General features: G+C 34.2%; 1 protein-coding gene across 1 annotated transcript in view; it reads left to right on the top strand.

Moving 5' to 3' along the window:
- The first annotated feature begins 17,512 nt into the window (after positions 1–17,512).
- LOC136832369 (syndecan-like) overlaps positions 17,513–21,097 on the top strand; it is a 173,345-nt gene continuing 169,760 nt past the window's right edge. The window contains exons 1-2 of the mRNA XM_067093279.1: positions 17,513–17,566; positions 19,230–19,503. Coding sequence (XP_066949380.1) covers positions 17,513–17,566; positions 19,230–19,503 — 328 coding nt within the window. The remainder of the gene's footprint in view (positions 17,567–19,229; positions 19,504–21,097) is intronic.

Below are 21,097 nucleotides of genomic sequence, written 5' to 3'. Positions count from 1 at the left end.
AGTTTTTTTCGCTGAATGTTATTTGTTCTCATTACCTATGCCAAAGTGAGTTGCGTATGTTTGTGCGTACGTGCGTTTGCAGGATATCTCAAGAACCATTTGACCGATCTTGATGAGCGTAGGTCAAAACATTCATTTGGTGACCTTCTAAATATGAATCAAGTTTAATAAAAATCTACGCGGGAGTGTCCACGTCACCATGGAAACCGTTTCGCCCCAATATTCCTAATTATTTTAACATTTGTTTTTGATAAAATGAAACACGGCAATTTTGATCCTGACGTCAATCAAAAAATGTAAACAACATCATTCATCATCATCATCATTATTACTACTATGAGTTCATCTATTCACAGTCGAGTGGTCGTTTTAAAGGTACGCTCTCATCTGAATACTCCTTTTCCGTTCAGAGACCTAAACGTTTTGAGTAATCCTGGAGACATTAATAGTTTTCTTTCATTTGTATCGTTAAATCCTCAAGTCATTGTCGGTATGTTATTGGTTGCAGAAATTGAGGATTAATGATTTTAAAGGGCGTTGTGGACTTGTAGTGGGTTGATTAACCAGTCTTACTTGGACCAGTAATTGCTCTCTCTCTCTCTCTCTCTCTCTCTCTCTCTCTCTCTCTCTCTCTCTCTCTCTCTCTCTCTGGCAAGAGGGGATTGATGCAGGCTTTCATTAAGTCTACACAAAAGTTTTAGTTGGAAATCTACGTACGCCTTTAAATTTGAATTTAAATTTAAATTCCCTCCATCCCTACCCGTTTCCAAACCCCCCCCCCCCGTCTATCTCCCTCATATCTCTAACCCCCCCCCCCCCGTCTATCTCCCTCATATCTCTACCCCCTCCCCCCCTCCCCGTCCTTTCCCGTTTCCCTTCCACCTAATTCCCCTCACTTCTTCTTTTCTTTCTCCCTTACTTTACCCTCTTACCTCTCCCAAATCCGTGTTTTTCCTCCACTCCTCCTCAACAACCTACAATTCCCCTCCCCCTTTCCCCTACTGCCCCCCTCCCCTCCCCACCCCACAGTACTGGCCGTTGTCTTACAAGGATCGTTAAAAAGTTCCTCTTTTGCCTCTGGTCTGGAACTTGACTTCTGTGTTTTACCAGGACTGAGTTTTGATCAGGAAAAACCGCCCCAGGTTTTTGGCGGGGGAGGGGGCAGGAATGTGAAGGGAGGATGGACGAGGGATCTACATTTTTCTCAAGTTGTGGAATCCCATTTATGTGAATTTTTTTTGGGGGGGAGATGTGTGACTGTCCTTCTGTAAATGTAATGTAATGTTTTTTTTTTTATGTTATAATTGTTTTCGTGTCTATAAATTTAAAGTTGTTTTTTTTTTTATAAGTCTTTGCGGCCTCCTTCAGTCAAGTTTTTTTTTTTTTTCTCATCAGGTCATAGTCGTAACCTTATTATAAATTTAGTGTTTTTAATCATGTTAGAACTATTCCTGTTTTTGTATGTTTTTTTTTCTTTGCTGCAAAGTTAGCTTTTGTATATTCAAATATCTCGACTTTTCTAACCCATTAAATTATTCCGCCTCTAGTCCAGGATTTTCATAGTTCCAGATGTTAATTTTTTAAGTTTAGTGTTTTTTTATCCCTGCTCTTTCTTGAAAACCGTAATTTTGATTTTCGATTAATTCTCCCACGTATTGTTATTATTTTTGCTGTTAAAATCTCTTTTGTATGTCTAAACTCATGTCTTATCAAGTTCCTTTTCTTATTTTTATGCCTTATCAAGTTCCTTTTCTTAATTTTTGTTTTTATTTAACCTTGATGTTGTTAATCTTTTTCTTATTGTTATTTAGTTTCTCCGTTTTACGTATAATCTTATACTTCCTTTTCTTAATTTTGTTTTTATTTAACCTTGATGTTGTTAATCTTTTCTTTTTTAACCCGTTTGTATCTTATTAATACGAATCTTTTCTTTTTAACCCTGTATCCCTTTCCTACGCTTAGATATTACAATTTCATCCATTAGTTATCTTCATCTTTATTGCATCTATCTTATTTCTCAGGTTCTTCATCGCCGTCTGCCTATTTTCGTCATCTTTATCAATCCATCTTCGTCCTGGCTCTGGCGGTGCATAGTCAATGTCATCTTTATCACATCTATCTTTCTTATTCCTCTGCTTTATCTCCTGCTCCTTCCCTTTAGTCTTCCACCACCGTCTTGGCACGGGTTCCCTTCCTATTCCATCCCCCCCAACCCCTACCCCCCCTGCACCACAAGCTCTCTCTCTCTCTCTCTCTCTCTCTCTCTCTCTCTCTCTCTCCTCATATCAGCTGCGATAATGACTTGTGTCGTCGACTATCTCTCTTTCACCAGTTAGCTCAGCTGGAAGGGTTTCGGAGACAATAACCACCAGCCGTAGTTTTAGTCCTCTTAATATTGATCGCCCTGCCTTCTTTTTTTTTTTTTTTTTTTTTTTTTTTTTTTTTGGTCGGGGTGGGGGTTGGTGGGAGAGGGGCATTTGATGTGGGCACGTCAATGGAAGTAGGGACGGCAAAAGATGTCGCATGCAGGATGTTATACTTTTTTTAGTATCGGGCACGTGGCATTGAGAAGAGGAGGGACTGATTCTGTAGAAGGTTTCAAGAAAAAACTAGGAAGCGGAATTATTATTATTATTATTATTATTATTATTATTATTATTATTATTATTATTATTATTATTATTATTAGAGAGACTTTGGATACCCAGACGAAAGGAAGAGGAGCCATTATACAAGGTAGAAAAGAAGAAGAAGAAGAAGAGAGAGAGAGAGAGAGAGAGAGAGAGAGAGAGAGAGAGAGAGAGAGAGAGTGAGAGTCCCCACCTACCTTCTTAATTTTTATTTCAAGAAGCAGACTGTGATATGTAGCCTGTACCAATAAGTAATGACATCATAGAAAATATATAAGATAATGCATAAAAAAAATCAAGAATAGGAAAAGGAACTATCCATTAAGAAAACAAAGAAGGACCGACAGAAATAAAAAAAAAAAAAAAAAAATTATGAGACGATTATGATAATATTTGGACGCCCACCATCGCCGCTCTAGAAGGACGTGGGCTGATGACGAGGTAGTTTTTTTTTTTTTTTTGGATAGGGCTAGATTAAAAATATGAGAAGAAATCTGGAAGAACAGTATATATGGGGGATTGAGGTTTCATTTCGAAACATTAAATGGAAATAGTCTTGTCGATGTAAAAGAGGAAATGAAGATGTTTGTGAATGTAAAGTGGACCTGACATATATATATATATATATATATATATATATATATATATATATATATATATATATATATATATATATATATATATATATATATATATATATATATATATATAGAGAGAGAGAGAGAGAGAGAGAGAGAGAGAGAGAGAGAGAGAGAGAGAGAGATTAAACTAAAACAGCAGACTTGTGGAATTAGTCATGCCATTGTAAAGAAGAGGTAATGAAAATGTTGTTTGCGAGTGAAAAGTAGAACTGCTCAGTAAACTGAGAGAGAGAGAGAGAGAGAGAGAGAGAGAGAGAGAGAGAGAGAGAGAGAGAGAGTAAACTAAAACAGTACATGTGTGGAATTAGTCATGTCAGTATAAAGAAGAGGTTGTGAGTGGAGGATGGATCTGCTAAAAGAGAGAGAGAGAGAGAGAGAGAGAGAGAGAGGAGAGAGAATGTCGGACCCTGAGATTTCTTCGAAACCATATTCTCTCGTATTTGAATAGAGAAAACATTTCGTTCCCTGAAACAAAAGCATCGCGTTGTCAAACGGGAGCTGATGCTGGCTGGCTGGAGTCTCTCCTTGCCTTGCCATCTTTTTCATCTTTGTCTCTCAGAGAGAGAGAGAGAGAGAGAGAGAGAGAGAGAGAGAGAGAGAGAGAGAGAGACACTTGCCATCTTTTTCATCTTGTTGCTAATGTCGATAGATTATTATTAATGTTATTGAAATAGTTTTACCAGACCGCTGAGCTGGGCTGGCCCGAAGGATTTGTTTTTACTTGTATTTATTTTTTTTTCATATTTGTACTTATATTTACTTTTTCATATTTATATCAATTTTTTTATTATATTTGTATTTATATTTATTTTTTATATTTTTTTCAAAAACTTTATAACTGGATTAATTGCAAATGTAGAAGTTTTTGACAAAATTTCATTGGTGGATTTATTTCTCAAACTTGATAGCCGCTGCCGATTATACTTTGGACATCCGCACAATAATTGCTTGACTGTCATCTAGAGAACCTGGGGCTGTCAGTGAAGTGATTTTTATTATTGTTTGTGTGTGTGTGCAGTGTTCTGTCTCTCAGAGAGAGAGAGAGAGAGAGAGAGAGACGTGATTTGCCATCTTTTTCATCTTGCAGCCGATGTCTACAGAACCTGGGGCTGCCAGTAAAGTGATTTTTATTGTTGTTTATGCGTTTGTTTGTTTGTGTGCAGTGCTTTGTCTCGCCGAGAGAGAGAGAGAGAGAGAGAGAGAGAGAGAGAGGCGTGATTTATGGTGATGTGTGAGTCCCCAGCCTTTGTGAAGGAAATGTGGCGTTTTCATTCTGTATTCCGTTCAGGGAATATGTTTTTAGCCGCTAGGTAACTTGTTGTAATGATGGCATGAATAAATTGTTGTTGTTGTTGTTGTTCCTGTTGTTTTGTTGTTGTTTTTTTTGTACGCCTACCTAGGCCATGTGTATTCCGGTCAGGGAATCTGTTTTTTGTGTTAAACGACATGCAACGATGGTGTGAGTTATTTGGTGTTTTGTTTTAGTTATTGTGAATAATGTAGTTATTTTGGGGGGGGGGTTGTAAGTTTACGTAGGTTGTATTTATTTATCGAATGAAGTTCTTAAAGCTCAAGGTAGCTTAGAACAATGTCACAGATAATTTCTCTAATGCTTTGGACGTATATGTTCGGTTTTTTTTTAGGGGTGGGAGGGTTTCCATAAGTCAGATGCTGGTACCCTATATTCCTTAAATTATCTGTTTATTACTATTCCCATGCTTCAAGCACACTAAAACATTGCTTGACGTTAATTTCTTTTTAGACATTTGAAAGCGGTACAAAAACTTACATAAAGTGTGCCTGCTTTATTTAATATTTTCGAATTATCACGTGTCAAAAAATCTAGGCCACCGTATTCATTAAATTCTGTGTTTGATTTATTCCTTGGTCTGAGTACACGAAATCATTGCCTGACGTCAAGAATAGATAATTTATTTACAGTTTTAACGACGCGCAAAAAATGCCAAAATCTAATTGTTTACAACGGAAATTAGGATTACCTCCGCTTGTCGTGAATTCATTTCTGCCACACAGATTTAACCACAATGCATCGACGATCTCGTTTTACATTTTTTCCCTTGATTTTAGCTAGAATTAAACGCGCAAAGTACGTTTTTCTCGGTCCACTGTAAGCAGTGTGAAAGGTTCTGTGCGGCGATTGGTGTATAGCAGCATTACTTTCCGCCTTTTAATTGTTTTTATACATTTATAAAGTAATTTTTTCAGACTTTGCTGTCCAGCTTCTTTGGTTTGAGCTCGTTTCAGTTCTTATCTCTCGTTTGGAAATGTGATTCAGTGATCTCGTTAAAGTACTTAATAATAATAATAATAATAATAATAATAATAATAATAATAATAATAATAATAATAATAATAATAATAATAATTTTGATAATAATGGTGTTAGTAATAATAATTTTGATGATAATTATTATTTTAACAATATTTCTTCCTTGTCTTGAAGTAATTTAAGCTTCGGAGTATATAAGTATTCTGGTTCAACTACTGCGTAAAGAAGAAGAAGAAGAAGAAGAACAATAAGAAGAAGAAGAAGAAGAAAAATGATAAGAAGATTATTTCCCACTAATTTGGTTAATTTAACCATTAATTATTGACTTTAAAAAAAAAAAAGATTTTAAGACATAAAGGTGCTCCTGTGAAGCCCACCAAAAACTGCTCACGTCAGCTCTCCTGTTAAGGCAGAGATAAGATAAAGATTTATTTTTAAGATAGAGAAGCAAGAGAGTCTTTGTTGAGTGGTCCCTAGGGATAAATCTTTTTCTTTCCCCCCTCTCTTTTCTTAGCGTTCCAAACAAAATAGTTTTCACCCCTTTTGTGTGTACAGCCAAAAGTAATAGAGGGAGCTGTCAGTTTGGTCCACATTCCAATCAATACAGCCTGAGATTCACCTTTAGTGTAAGGTTTTCTTTTATGTATTTATTTATGTATGTATGTATATGTATATATATATATATATATATATATATATATATATATATATATATATATATCTTTATTAATTAACGGATACTGTTACCTGTTACACTAATGTCTGGGGTTGTAATGAATTTATACCAAATAAGTTATTAATTACACACGTTATTCTTTATTTTTTTTTATTTTGGATTTTATCTTTAAAACTTTTTCTTGTGTTCGTTGTCAACAAATATTTCTGAATTGTTTACCTGGGGATTGTGAAGTAAAAAAATATATATATATATGTGTGTGCGTGTGTGTGTGTGTGTGTATGTAATGTGTGTGTGTGTTTGTGATTTCGTGTGTGCGTGTAATGATTAATAATTTTATATTTTAGACATTCATTTTGTTGCTGAACCATAGTGATGTCCATTTTAGTGGAGGGAAACATACTTTATAGAGAGAGTTTTGTTTAACTAGAATTTTGATGTAATTTTTTCATTATTAAGTATTTATGATTTTGGCGATCTGCAATATAAAATCATTTTCATTTCTGTTGCCTTAACCCCGATGAGACATTCTGAAATGTCATTTTAAAAAACTGGGTCAGTTCCCAGAAGGAATATATGTAAAATTTTTTGGACCCGTTCCAGAAATGTCATTTAAGAAAGCTATCTGTCCCAATTTCGAAAAGGTCATAAAAAAAAACTTGAGATTTTAAACCCCTCTGGACCAAATCTGAAATGGGTATTTACAGGAACCTGTATACAGGTTTTTTTTTTTAATCTCGGTCGATAAAAAGTCCGTTCATAAAGAATGTAGTTTTAAAAATTCTGGTCCAATTCTGGAAAGGCATTTTTAAAAATCTAGAATTTTAACAACTCTGGGTCAATTCCGATTTTTTAAAAATAAGTTTAACTTTTAACATTTGGATCCAGTTCCTAATATGTAGTTATGAAACACTAAGTCATTTTAATCTCTGGACCAATTTCGAGAAAAAAAAATTGAATACCGATCAAATACCAATTCAGAAAAGTATTAAAAAAAAAAACTGGGGCACTTGTGAAAAGGCATTTAAAAGAAAAAACTCTGGCTTCAGTTTCATACCACTCTTCTTCCTCTCCGTCCTCAGTTATTTGATCTCTCTCTCTCTCTCTCTCTCTCTCTCTCTCTCTCTCTCTCTCTCTCTCTCTCTCTCTCTCTCTCTCTCTCTCTCTCTCTCTCTCTCTCTCTCTCTCTTTTATCTCCTCGAAACCCTTGTTCACAGTTTTAGTGCTTCCATGACCCATTGGGGAGGGGAGGGCAGGGAGGGGCTTAGATCGAGTGATTCGATTCCTTCGTTTTTTTTTTTTTATCGGTTATTGTCATTTTTTTTCATTGTTCAACTATCAGCTGGTATTGTTTATTATCTGTACAGCTACAAGGTAAGGTTTTTAGTTTATCCTGTTTTCATTATGTACTTTTATATGGAAATAGGGCGTAAACGTTGACATTTTTCAGTTTTGCTTCAGAACTACTGGGAAATTTTCAACCAGAATGGCCAGCAGCCGTCCTTTAGCAAAGGTGATTTAAGTATCTTTTTTTTCTGGGGGTTTGTGGATCATACCCCCATCTACTGAGATGTGATTAAGAGGTAAAAACAGATTGGAACCATGTAAGAATTCTTTTCACTAACCCTGCTGTGCCAGAGATGACCTAACGTATGTGAAAACCTTTTATGTAGTGTAGATTCAAGTTTGTTCTGACCATGTCCCCAAAGGTCAGTTTGGGACCATAATTGAGATCCAGGGTTTCGCTTAGAAATGCAAGGAAGAAAATTCTTAATAATATGCTTTCAGGTTACACAAGGTAGTTCAGTTGAGCAGGTGGCCCATTGCCCTTCCGTTTGCTTATTATTTGTGAAAGTAAGAACTAGAGTTTTGTTTTTCAATATTTCTTTTTCATTCGAGTAAGCCACCAATAAGCGGGGTTTTTTTAACGTGTTTTTTTATATTTTCTATTGTTTTCGTTTTCTGTCTGTTAAACTGTCCAGAAGAATTTCCATTCTTTTTTTTTTTTTTGTCAAACTTTTCATCCGACTTTTAGTATTTTGTAAAAGGTTTAACGTTTCTGTTGTTTTAGTATTGGTGTTTCTTAGGAAATATACACTATATCGATATAGTTATTTTTTCCTTTAAATATTTCATTTGGAAAAAGAGAAATGCTTGTCAGTTGAATTTTTCAGGAAGATCAAACATTATATCAACGATTTGATTTTTCATTTTGATTTTTATTTCAACAGTATCTGACAAAATTTTTTTAATCTCTGCAGTGGCTGAGCTTTCACAGCTTTATGTATCCTAATGACATTATATATATATATATATATATATATATATATATATATATATATATATATATATATATATATATGTGTGTGTGTGTGTGTGTGTGTGTGTTTATATATATATATATATATATATATATATATATATATATATATAACTGAATCACGAAAATATGGAACGTGATGAATTATATAAATAAAGACAAAATTCACGAAGGAAAGAGAAACAATGGAGTTCTGCAAGGCCTTTCGACTTCTTGTCCTTTACTTAGCAGTCTGCTAAGTAAAGGACAAGAAGTCGAAAGGCCTTGCAATACTCCATTGTTTCCCTTTCCTTCGTGGATTTTTTCTGTATATATACACACACATATATATGTATGTATGTATGTATGTATGTATGTATGTATGTATGTATGTATGTATGTATGTATGTATGGTATATACACAAGATGTGCTGCAGATATGAAAAGTTTTATTGCATCGATTTCTCGTAAATTGGTTGGAATGAGGCCAGACCCCGGTCTCCGGTAGTATTACCGAAACTAAAGTGCGCCCATAAAGTTGGTGGTGGATGGTCAGTTTACTCCGTGTCACTTGGGAGGTTCAAGGATGTGTAGAGAGCTGTTCGTTCCTTATCTTAAGATGGTGGTGATGATGATGATGATGATAGTAGTGGTAATGATCATGATCATAATAATAATTAGGAGAAGAAGAAGAAGAGGTGGAATAATAATAATATAATAATAATAATAATAATAATAATAATAATAATAATAAGAAATAATAATAATAATTAGAAGAAGAAGAAGAGGAAGAATATAATAATAATAATAATAATAATAATAATAATAATAATAATAAGAAGAAGAAGAAGAAGAAGAAGAAGAAGAAGAAGAAGAAGAATAATAATAATAATAACAATAATAATAATAATAATAATAATAATAATAATAATAATAATAATAATAATAATAATATGTTCTGCTCACATCAGATATTTGTGAAGAGGTTGCAACCCCATGAGTAAAGTAAGGATATAATGATAATAATGTTGAAATATATATGCTGTTATTAAAAGGATACAATGATTATAATGTCATCGTATTTTGTAATAATAATATTAACTTTTTTAAGTCCATACATTAGACATCACTGTATATATAATTATATGAGTGTGCATTCGTTGTAAATTGTGTCAAAGTATCGGATAGAATCGTTATATATTTTGTTTAAATTATCAAAATCTTCTTGATGTTATACAATTTCGAGTTGCTAATTTTTTTTTTTTTTTTTTTGCTTGTTCATGTCCCTAAAAATCATTTAAAAAGTTTGTTTATGATCTTCAAAATATGTTTAAGCTTAATATAGAATTTCCGTGAATAATCATTTCTGTTTTGCCACAAACTTGTAAATGTTTGAGTTCGTTTTCCTAAATTCTGTAAGAATTATTTAGAATATTTTCGACGTTCATAGCATAATCTAAAAAAAAAAAAAAATTCATAAGTTTTTCAATGTGTTCGTTTCAATTCTAGAAGAAGAGTTCATTCGAATTTCTGTAATATGTCAAGGAATAAAAGAATCTCTAAAAAAAAGAACCTTATACAATTTTGAGAGTACATAATTCTGTAAGCATTATTTATAAAAATGAACCTTATACAATTTTGAGTCTACATAATTCTGTAAGAATTGTGTACAATATTTTCCTGCGTTCATAGCATAATCTCTCCAAAATATATGAAGATTTCTGATGGGTTCACTCCAGTTTTATAAAAGTAGGGTTACTTCTAATTTATATATTTCAGTTTTCCACCATCAAAGATATTTCGAAAATTTTTTATATGTCGGTTTTCATAGAATAACTTAAAACTTCTCATTCTGTTCATATATATATACAGTGTATATATATATATATATATATATATATATATATATATATATATATATATATATATATATATATATATTTCTGAAGTGTCTTAGAGTAAACGCTGGACTTGCTCATCTTAGTAAGTATTTTTGCAGTAATATATTTTTCATTCAAGGATTTTGTGCCTATTTTTAGTAAACGTTGGACCATCTCTTCAGAGCATGGTAAATTGAGCACGTGACCAGCGCTTTGAATCAACAATTTTCGGATAATGTAAAAAAAAAATAAAGGGAGTAAGAGAACATACACAGGATGAGAAACGGAGCAGAATAAAAAAAGAGTGTGTTTGTATGAGAGAGAGAGAGAGAGAGAGAGAGAGAGAGAGAGAGAGAGCCCGAGGCAAAATTATTGTTCTTGTGCTTTTTTCTTCACGAGCATTCTCGCCGTAACTGGAAGTAAGAGAACAAAGGCAGTGAAGAGCAGGAAGCAGGAGGAGAGAGAGAGAGAGAGAGAGAGAGAGAGCAGAGAGGAGAGAGAGAGAGAGAGAGAGCATTTTTGTCATGATTTAGTGATGTTCAGTTCTTAATGAGCAGTCTTATTTAAAAATAAAGTTAATATAAATCTATAAATTAACAAACAGAAATAATTAAGAAAAATAAGTAAATATGTAAATAAATAAAGGGACAAGGGGGGGACGGGAGAAAAAGAAAGAGAGAAGCACTCAAAGATATTATCTCCAGTCTTTAAAAATGTGCGTTTTTAATATTTTGCACTTGTTTCTCCCAGAGCACTTTCTTGCTAAATGAAAGAAAGAATAAGAAATGAAGGGGGAGGACGGGAAAAAGTACTACCACTGAGAGAGAGAGAGAGAGAGAGAGAGAGAGAGAGAGAGAGAGAGAGAGAGAGAGAGTTTACCAGCTGTTTTTTAAATTTTTGTTTGTCGCAGCGGTTTTTGTACTTTATTCGTCCGAGTAATCTCGAAGGAGGTAAAAGATAAAAAAAGAATTGAGAACAAAGGATGGAAGTGAGAGAAGAAAGCGAGAGAGAGAGAGAGAGAGAGAGAGAGAGAGAGAGAGAGATGGTGGCAAAAAATCAGCAGTTTTTAGAAAATCTTCGAATGCATACCTTTTGTGCTATATTCTTTCAGAGCAGCAACGCAGTCACTGAAAGAAGTGACAAGAAGCAGTCACTGAGAGAGAGAGAGAGAGAGAGAGAGAGAGAGAGAGAGAGAGAGAGAGAGAGGACCCCTTGTTCTCCAGGGCTAGGGGAGTTGGTGGTGGGTTGATGTGGAGGAGTCATCAAGAATTCTTGTCGGCCGATGTGTGATGTACCAGAGTGTTATTGAAGTTTTCATACCAGATGGAGGCCAGATAAGACATGAGTGTTGGCTGCGGCTTATGGCGATGGAACGAGGAAACACTTCTCTTGGTTTTTGTTTATTTATTTATTATTTTTTTTTCTCTCTTCAGGTTCATGTTTTAGTGTCACGCTTCATAACATAGATGTAATTCATTTATCGATGAAAGTAGTCTTTTTTTTTTTTTTGAAGTTGTTTCACTGACTGAAAGATAAGGGACCGAGTTATATATACAACGTTCAGTTCTCTTGGGTTTTTTGTTTATTTGTTTCTCTTCACTCATTTATAGATGAAGGTAGTTTTTTTTTTTTGGAAGTTGTTTCACTGACTGAAAGATAAGGGAGCGAGTTACATACAATGTTCATCGATTGTTTCATTTTCATTCCTTGAAACCGGAATAATTGTTGATGCAGCTGACTTAGTTCACACTGGCACCTTCTTTGTTAACAAGCAGAGAATACACTATTATCGGAGTGTGGTAATTACGTAATTACAACATCATTACTAACAGTGATAAACAGACGCTGTTGATCATAATCAGATTATAGCGAACTGCAACAACACCAGATGCATCAACAACTACAACATACTACCTGCTGGAGAAGGAAACAATCTGTTTTTTCCTCGACGTCAGTAACTGAGTTAATGTTAATAATTGCCTCAATTCGGCCTGGCTTTCGAGTCATTAAAATCGAATGCATTGTTGTGCGTGTTCTCTTCTCTCTCTCTCTCTCTCTCTCTCTCTCTCTCTCTCTCTCTCTCTCTCTCTCTCTCTTTACATACAACAGATTATTCTTTGTACGAGTTATTTTGTTGTTTGGTATTACACGACATCAGAACAGAATTGAGAAAGAATGATGATTTTAAGTCCCGTTTTTTTAAGTTTTTGTTCGCTGCTCTGATAATCACAGATGGTAAAGATTATTGAAATTGGACAGTGCTTGGATGAGTGACCATGAAATATTACCAAGCACATAACCTCCCTTGATGATGGTTGAAGTGTGGTTGCTTTTGTTTTTAGCTTAAAACCAGCAACCTCATTCTCAAAAATGATGCCTATAACTTGCAACAGACATGGAGTCTGATGTTAGCAGTAATAAGGGTAACGGAAAGAGTTTCTGTTAATAACATGAACTCGAGTTGAATTACGATAAAAACTTTTTTTTTTTATTAAAGCTGTTGCTGCGTCTTTTTTTATTTATCTTTTTTTTTTTTTGTCGTTGTGGGGAAAGTTAGCCATTATAACAGGACAGATTTACGTTTATTCCTTTATTATATTTTCGTTCGGGAGCTAAAACTTTGGCCACACTTTAGCTGTTATGGCGGCGCGTACGTTATCCTCCCTATTGGAAAAGAAAAAGAAAAAACGGAATGAGAAAGAAAATGATTGGGAGGGGAAGCATGCCCCGTGATAAGGAACGGGTATTGTATTTGAGTTGAAAATGTAATTATTATATTTTTCATTTTTCTGTATGTTATTTGCCCCTGATAATTTCCGTAATTCTTTGTATGCCGTATAGCCCTTTATTTGGTTTTATGTTTATTTTTTATTGCGATCTCTCTCTCTCTCTCTCTCTCTCTCTCTCTCTCTCTCTCTCTCTCTCTCTCTTGCCACTGTTTGTTTCACAAACGGGGAGGAGATGTGCAAGTTGATGGCCTCTAAAGCCCAGTTTGTTCCATATGAATGTTTGCTCATTTCGAGTCATGATAATAATAACATGTTTGTTTTACTTCGCGAGGCAGGCGGTAATTCAGCGACCATAAAGTAAAGCGCCGATGAGACGGAAGGAATGGGAGGAGGAGGCCCAGGAGCAGGAGGAAGGGAGGAGGAGGAGGAGGAGGAGGAGGAGGAGGAGGAGGAGGAGGGGAGGAGGAGGAGGAGGAGGAGGAGGAGGAGGAGGAGGAGGAGAGAGGAGGAGGGAGGGGCACTGTTGTTTATCATGGAACAGCCAAGGAAAAGTTTTTTTCCGATGATGTGGTGTGCTCGTGGTTGGATGTGTTTCAAGGGTGGGTGCTTCGTGTGCGACGGAGAGAGAGATAGAGAGAGGAGAATGTTTCTTCTTCTTTTTCGTCGCCTTTCTTTCTTTGAGAGAGAAGGGAGGAATTATCTTTCTTCTGCTTGTTGGGGAGAGAGAGAGAGAGAGAGAGAGAGGAGAAAATTCGTCTTTATCTTCACCTTTCCCACTTTGAGAAAGAGGGGAGGAATTATCTTTCTTTTGCTTGTTTTTAAGAGAGAGAGAGAGGTGATTATTTGGAAAGTTTTCTAGTTTTTAAGGAAAGAGAAGATTTTTCTAACCAGAGAAAGAAAGACGGGAGCTTTAGGATAATTTCTTCCCAAAATTCGGAGGCAATGAATGTTCTCATTCTTTCAGGAGATTGGAAAGAATGGTCCTCTTTCCAGTCTTGTGTATTCGTGTGATTGTTGTACTTAGTTCAAGACGAGGCAGGTGAAAAAAGTCGGTACAGGAAGAGTTTAAGGGCTAAAAAGCCTTGTCCTATTCAGTACTCGAGTTGCAAGAAAGGCGGATTGTTGTATAGGTTGTATATGGAAAAAACTTGGTGTTTACGTATATGTTGATTTATTTATATCCGTGTCTGTTCGTTATTGTATTTCAACTTTGGCTCCTTATTCACTTATTCAGAGACGAAAATTGTTTCATAAAGTGCATTACACTATAACTTGAATCCTTACCTTGTGTGTGTGTGTGTGTGTGTGTGTATATATATATATATATATATATATATATATATATATATATATATATATATATATATATATATATATATATATATATATATATATATAATTTTTTTTTTTTTTTTTAGGAAATATTACGTTTTTCATTGTATTTGTATTTGTAAAATTAAAATTGTATGATCGAAACAGTATAAACAAGTTGGTGCGTGGAGCTCATTTACAACAAATCTTTTTGTGTAAATTTGTAAAAAAGTAAATTTACAATGAAATGGTCATACTGGGAACAAGAAACATGAATCTTTTTAAAAGGAAATGCGCATGAAAGCATTAATCTTACAATGATCGAACAATTACGAAAAAGCTGTTTACTATGCGAGAAAGAGAATTTTTAAGAATTACCAACAATCAAAATTATCTAAAAAGTATGAAAGTATATTAAAAAGGAAAGATCATTGTTAAAATACATCAATAATGAAACGATCATTCTATATTTCCACACAAATTTATGTTGCAAGCTCATGCATCAGAATATTTTGGAATCAATTAGCTCAGAATTCTGTTGAGTGGATGCGTCATTTTTGGTTTCTTTATTTTCGCAGGTGCATTTTTTGGCTTAATTAACGATAAATTATGCTTGATGGGTTCTTTTTATGTAGTCTTTTCAATGCATCTTAAGTTTAATTAACGTAGAAATAAATGAACGTGGTTTGTATAACATTTATTTTTTTTTGTGGGAGAGAGAATGTATGAATTTCCAGTATGTATTTTATGGCGTAGAATTCAATTTATTGGATATACCCATTTGGTATGTATTATTTTTATATGTTCTTTTTAGCTTTCCGGTGGGTAAAGTTAAGGAACTTGAGCTCTGGTCAGTATATGGATCGGTTACCAAACAATGAATGCCAGACGTTACAGGTGCTTAAATTTGGCCATCAAATTTTCGTACCATTTATTTAATATGTTCTTCTTCTTGTATATCTATCTTGCCCTTCCGGTGAGTAAGTTAAGGAACTATGACTCTGGTCAGTACATGGATCGGTGACCAGCCAGTGAATGCCAGACATCACTGGCTCTTAAATTCGCATGGACAGTAAATTAGTGCCTGTGTATTAATTATATTTTCATCCAGTTTTAAGAAATGATAATTTATATTTATTATCTTCCCTGCTGTTATTTTTCCTTATCCATTCACTTTCTGTCGGTACTTAGGAACTGAATGATAAGATCTGAAAGAAAATGGGAAATCTTGAGTTTCCGAGCGGCCGAATCTGGCGATCTTATCTCCAGAATATTTTCTTGGGTTGGAGGAGGCGATGCAGTCAAGGTAAAAAAAAAAAAAAATAAATAAATAAAAAAAAAAGTGTAGCCGTATTTTTGGGCTTAGAGAGATTTTTTCAGGTGGAATTGGGAGGTATATAAGGTTTTATATTTCTAGAAATATTGAAGCGGAGAGAGAGAGAGAGAGAGAGAGAGAGAGAGAGAGAGAGAGAGAGAGAGAGAGAGAGAGAGAGAGAGGTATTTATATTTTTCATCAGAGACATTTAAAGTGATAGGCAGAGGAGAGATTGAGGTATATATATTTCAGTGAACGATATCTAGAGAGAGAGAGAGAGAGAGAGAGAGAGTCATAGTTATGATTTTTCTTACAGATTTTCAACTCGAGAGATACTGAGAGACATTTTCTATTTCCTGTTGAGGATTTACAAGAGAGAGAGAGAGAGAGAGAGAGAGAGAGAGAGAGAGAGAGAGTCATAATCATGATTTTTTTTTACAGATTTTCAACTTGAGAGATATTGAGAGACATTTTGCTATTTCCTGTTGAGGATGTGTTTTGTATGTAGAGAGAGAGAGAGAGAGAGAGAGAGAGGAGAGAGAGAGAGAGAGAGAGAGAGAACCTATCTGTAAATTATTTTTTTTTTCTTTACGCAGCCAATGCTATTTGGTAGAACCGCTGTCATTAAAACTTTTCCCCGATATAAGTTTTTATCGATGAAATCGTACTCTTCTTTTTCCCTCCTGAAGTGCCCTTGTTGTTCCCAGTGCTCTCCAACAATGGTTTCTTTTTCTTGTTATCATTGATTCGCTTAGTTGCAAGAAATAGAGAGGTAATGAAATTAGATTTTTAGTTTTTAGAGAAGTTCTTGTATATTTCTTAATCTGATTTTATTAGAAAGTGTATATATATATATACACATATATATATATGTATGTATATATATATATATATATATATATATATATATATATATATATATATATATATATATATATATACACACATATATATGTATGTATGTATGTATGTATGTATATATATATTTATATATATATATATATATATATATATATATTTATATGATTCATTTATCATACATTATATAAAAATATATGGGGTGTGTCTGTGTTTCGACTTTATTTGTCATTGTGACTGTGTGTGTGTGATTACTTATCACTTTTGTACGTGATTCATTTATCAGTACACATTACCACAGGTGAAAAATCCTTCGTCAGGGTGGTGTAGGTCAGGACCTACGCCCGTTTTCTTATTTTTCACCTGTCACTATATATGTATGTATGTATGTATGTATGTATGTATGTATGTATGTATATGTATGTATGTATGTATGTATGTATGTATGTATACACACACACACACACATATATATATATACATATACAGTTTATATTCATATGGGATTTCATCATTTTCACGCTTTTTTGTAAATTGATTAACCTCCTGTAAGTCTAAACGGATGTGTATTATGTATACATACATTATATATATGGATAAATACATACATACATATATATATATATATACATATACTGTATATACTATATGTATATATATACTGGCTTGAAAAATATCTGTAGGTTGATTTTAATTTACGAATTATATATTCGAAACTTGAGCATGGGAGCAAGCGCACCCAACCTATCGAAAACCCAGCAGCTGGTGTCAAGTTTTGTCGGAAAATTATGCTAATGCGGGGAGGCGCCTTTAGACGATAAGCCATCTCGGGATTTCTCTCTCTCTGGTTTTACGAGACTAGTTGATCGGTTAGTTCATCCAAATGGCGTTGCAGTATACAGGGTCATCGGAAATTGAAGTGTGGCTTTCGGGTTTCGTAATTGCTTTTTTTTTTTTTTTTTTTTTTGCAGTCTGCACTAGGCTTGATGTCCTGGTGGTAAGTTTTTCTTTGATATCTGTAGAACGTGGTTGTCGGCTTAGATATTTTGCTTCCATCTGCTTTGCTTTGGAATTCTTCCTTTGCCTCTGTTTTCCCATGTTCGTATGCAGCAGATATTAACTTACTCGGTTCGTTGTCTTTTTTTTTTTTCCTCATACCGCAAGACTGTGAAACTCTCCTCCTTCGCACGTTTTTCCAAGGTTTCCTAAATTCTCTTTATATACCCCTTTATCTTTTTCTTTTGACTTGCATTCCTAAGTTAGATAAGGTCAGGCAAGAATATGGTGATTTAAGGGAAAACTACAGGATTATTTGTGATGAAAAATTACAAATAAATCATTATTAATATGTTTCATGATATTCTTTTTGCGACGATGAAAGGTGAGAAAGTTGATGTATGCTATAAAATATGTAGGTTGTTTAGGTTTTAATCGTATTAACCTGAATAATTACGTATATTTTATTTTTTCTTTATTTTATTTATTTATTTCACTTTATTTCCTGTATTTTTCAATGCACTCACGCGCGAACGTTCAGTTGTGTGGGAGCCTTCTTCTGGAAATTAATTCTCTTGAATAATAATAATAATAATAATAATAATAATAATAATAATAATAATAATAATAATAATAATAATGAAGTGCTGAAATTCGATAGTGCTTACATTTATCTGAACTGTTTTAATAATGTCTTTTTTCTCATGTTGGCGCAGCCCACATGTTTTCGGCCCGGTCATATTATTCAAATTTATTTACTACTATATCGCATTATGTATAATGCGCATATATTTGCATACTCTGTGTCCTCGGTGTGTTGCGTTTTTTGGGCGAAAATGAAATTGTGACAGGTATGGCCAACATTTGCATGATATTGTCAGCTTTATTTCGTTCATGTGGGACGCATAGCGATGTCTGTCATGTAAAAGGGAGCTCGGAGTGAGATGGGAATTTTTTTTTTTTTATCTTTTTTGTATTCAAATTCGGCTGAATAGTGATTCACTCATTTGCAAAATTACGAGGGAAGATTACAAAGGAAGGTTTATACACAAGGGTTCTATTCGTCAGTATATGTATATATGTATATATGTATATATATATATATATATATATATATATATATATATATATATATATATATATATGTATGTATAATAAAAACAATAGGAGGAAGAGGAGGAGGAGTTCACCTTGTGTTGTTAATACACGTGTTTTTTTTATTCCGTCGAATATTACGTTTTAATATATATACCTAGTTTATTGTTTCTTCCTTGTTAAATGTAATTATTATTACCATTTATTATTATTATATTATTACTATTATTATTATTATTATTATTATTATTATTATTATTATTATTATTAATGAGGTCAACATTATTATTATTATTATTATTATTATTATTATTATTATTATTATTATTATTATTATTATTATACACGTTTATGTGATACAAGCAAAATTGAGAGCATCAGAAGGCCAGATTACCTTCGACGTGAATAGATAATAATGAAATGCTTCATCATTTTAACCAGCAGATGTCTCCTGACAAAACACGAAAATGAACAGAAATTAATGATTTAATCATTTGTTTTAATTCCAGGTGTTGGGAGACATTTACGCCAACAATGGCGGAACCGACCTGTACTGGGACGATAACGAGAACGGCGACTATGGGTCCGGAGAGGGCCCCGAAACAGACTCGCCCTACCCAGACCACGAGGGGTCAGGTCACGGGAAGGTGATGGTCGGGCCTTACGGCGCCGACTACGACACCTACGACGACAGCGAAGACGACGTCGACGACATCATCGACGGCGAGGACGATCGTGGTCGCGACGAGGATCCGGGTCCCATCGAAGGGTCTGGTGTTGGTGGTACGTGTGAGTATTTCCCAGTGCCTGGCTTCTCTTTTTTTTATAGTCTCCCTTAAAACGCGCGTTTTCTCTAGTTGAGCTGCTTCCGTTTTCTTTGATGAAGGCTTTATTGTATTTTAGATAAGTGACCCCCGTCAATACAGAAAACGGGATTGTCATGGAAGCTTTGCTTTGGCAGAAGGCAGTTTTTTTTTTTTTTCACTTTCCAGAATTATATTATAATTAAGGCAACGCAGCTTCGCTCAGACATGGGTAAAACTCGCACTTTATTATGGCAATAACTTTTATGACAGATGTTAAATGAATACTCTGAATTTGCTTTAACACATACGTATATAGAATGTAGAGGTACCTTTTCACCAGATGTATATGTATTTGCAAGTCACAATGGCCTCTTAATTTCTCCATTTCTCATACTTCTTGGATACGCCCATCACGACTAGTTAATAAAGCAACTGTCCGGAAACGAACAAATTCTAGATTACGACGCTAACCTAGGACTTTTATATAAATTCTGGTACCATTTCTGCCATATTAACATGCGAGTTATAAGAATGACATTTTACCCACCAGTGCATGAGTATGACAGGCTGTGGGAAAGGGTGCATCTTGAATTGCATTAGAGGAAGACCTTTTTTATTTATTTTTTTTTTAGCTTGTTATAAGCCATCGCCTTACAATGGTGGTCTGATTGATGTTCATGAATACAGCTTTTGAATACTTCACTGACTTGGCTATAGAATACAAATGAAAATTTTACACAGTGCTAGTTGAATCTTGCATAATTCTTAATTAATTTTGCAGTTTTGCATCTTAGTGTCGATTTTTGGGAGCATAAAATAGGCCGCTGGTTGCATGTAGCTCATAGCTGGAGTCCTGGTTTTGTACTGTGGTCCTCGTCTCTTCTGTAGGCCTAAGAGACTCAAGATAGTAATTTGAACCCATTACAAATCATTCTGAAGGAATTTCTGCCAATTGTTTATGCGAAGGTACGACAAAGTCCGACATGCTTGGTGAATATTCCTCTTGCATTTCATTGTGTCTGTAATATTTTAATATTTATTGTTTAGCATGCTTTGGCTATGCAAGCCTTACGGGCTAGACGTAGATATTGGTGTTCCAATCAGGCTAGTACTAGTGTATGTTAGGTGATGAATATAAGGGTTATGGGGTTATTAATGGCTCGTCACTGCTTGATTTTATATTTTTATAAAATGAATTTTTGCATTTATTTAATAAACGATCTACTTATACTTGTTAGTCTTGTAGTTATCTTACGAAAGTCACCCATAAAATATAAGTTTTCTTTCACGGCACCTCGTGTGCTTTCGTTTTCTCTTATTGTAGGAAATGGGTAACTCAAGAAAAATAATCTTACGATTTCTTGTGAGCATCAGTGCAAAATTATATTACGTAGTTTTACTTTCATATTAATGTGCGTATGTTTATGTAGCTAATCAACATTTAGGCTGACCTTGGTGAAAGGTAACAATGCAAGAATTACTCATTTTTTCAGTATTCTTATTGTTAAAAATACTTTTATTAAGAAGACAAACTCAATCTCGCTTAACCGTCTGTTCTCCACAGCTGTATT

This window comes from Macrobrachium rosenbergii, chromosome 49 (assembly GCF_040412425.1).
Source record: "Macrobrachium rosenbergii isolate ZJJX-2024 chromosome 49, ASM4041242v1, whole genome shotgun sequence".
NCBI classification, from domain to species: Eukaryota; Metazoa; Arthropoda; class Malacostraca; order Decapoda; family Palaemonidae; genus Macrobrachium; species Macrobrachium rosenbergii.
The sequence above is the reverse complement of the archived record's forward strand: the minus strand, read 5'-3'. Positions and strand labels throughout refer to the sequence as shown.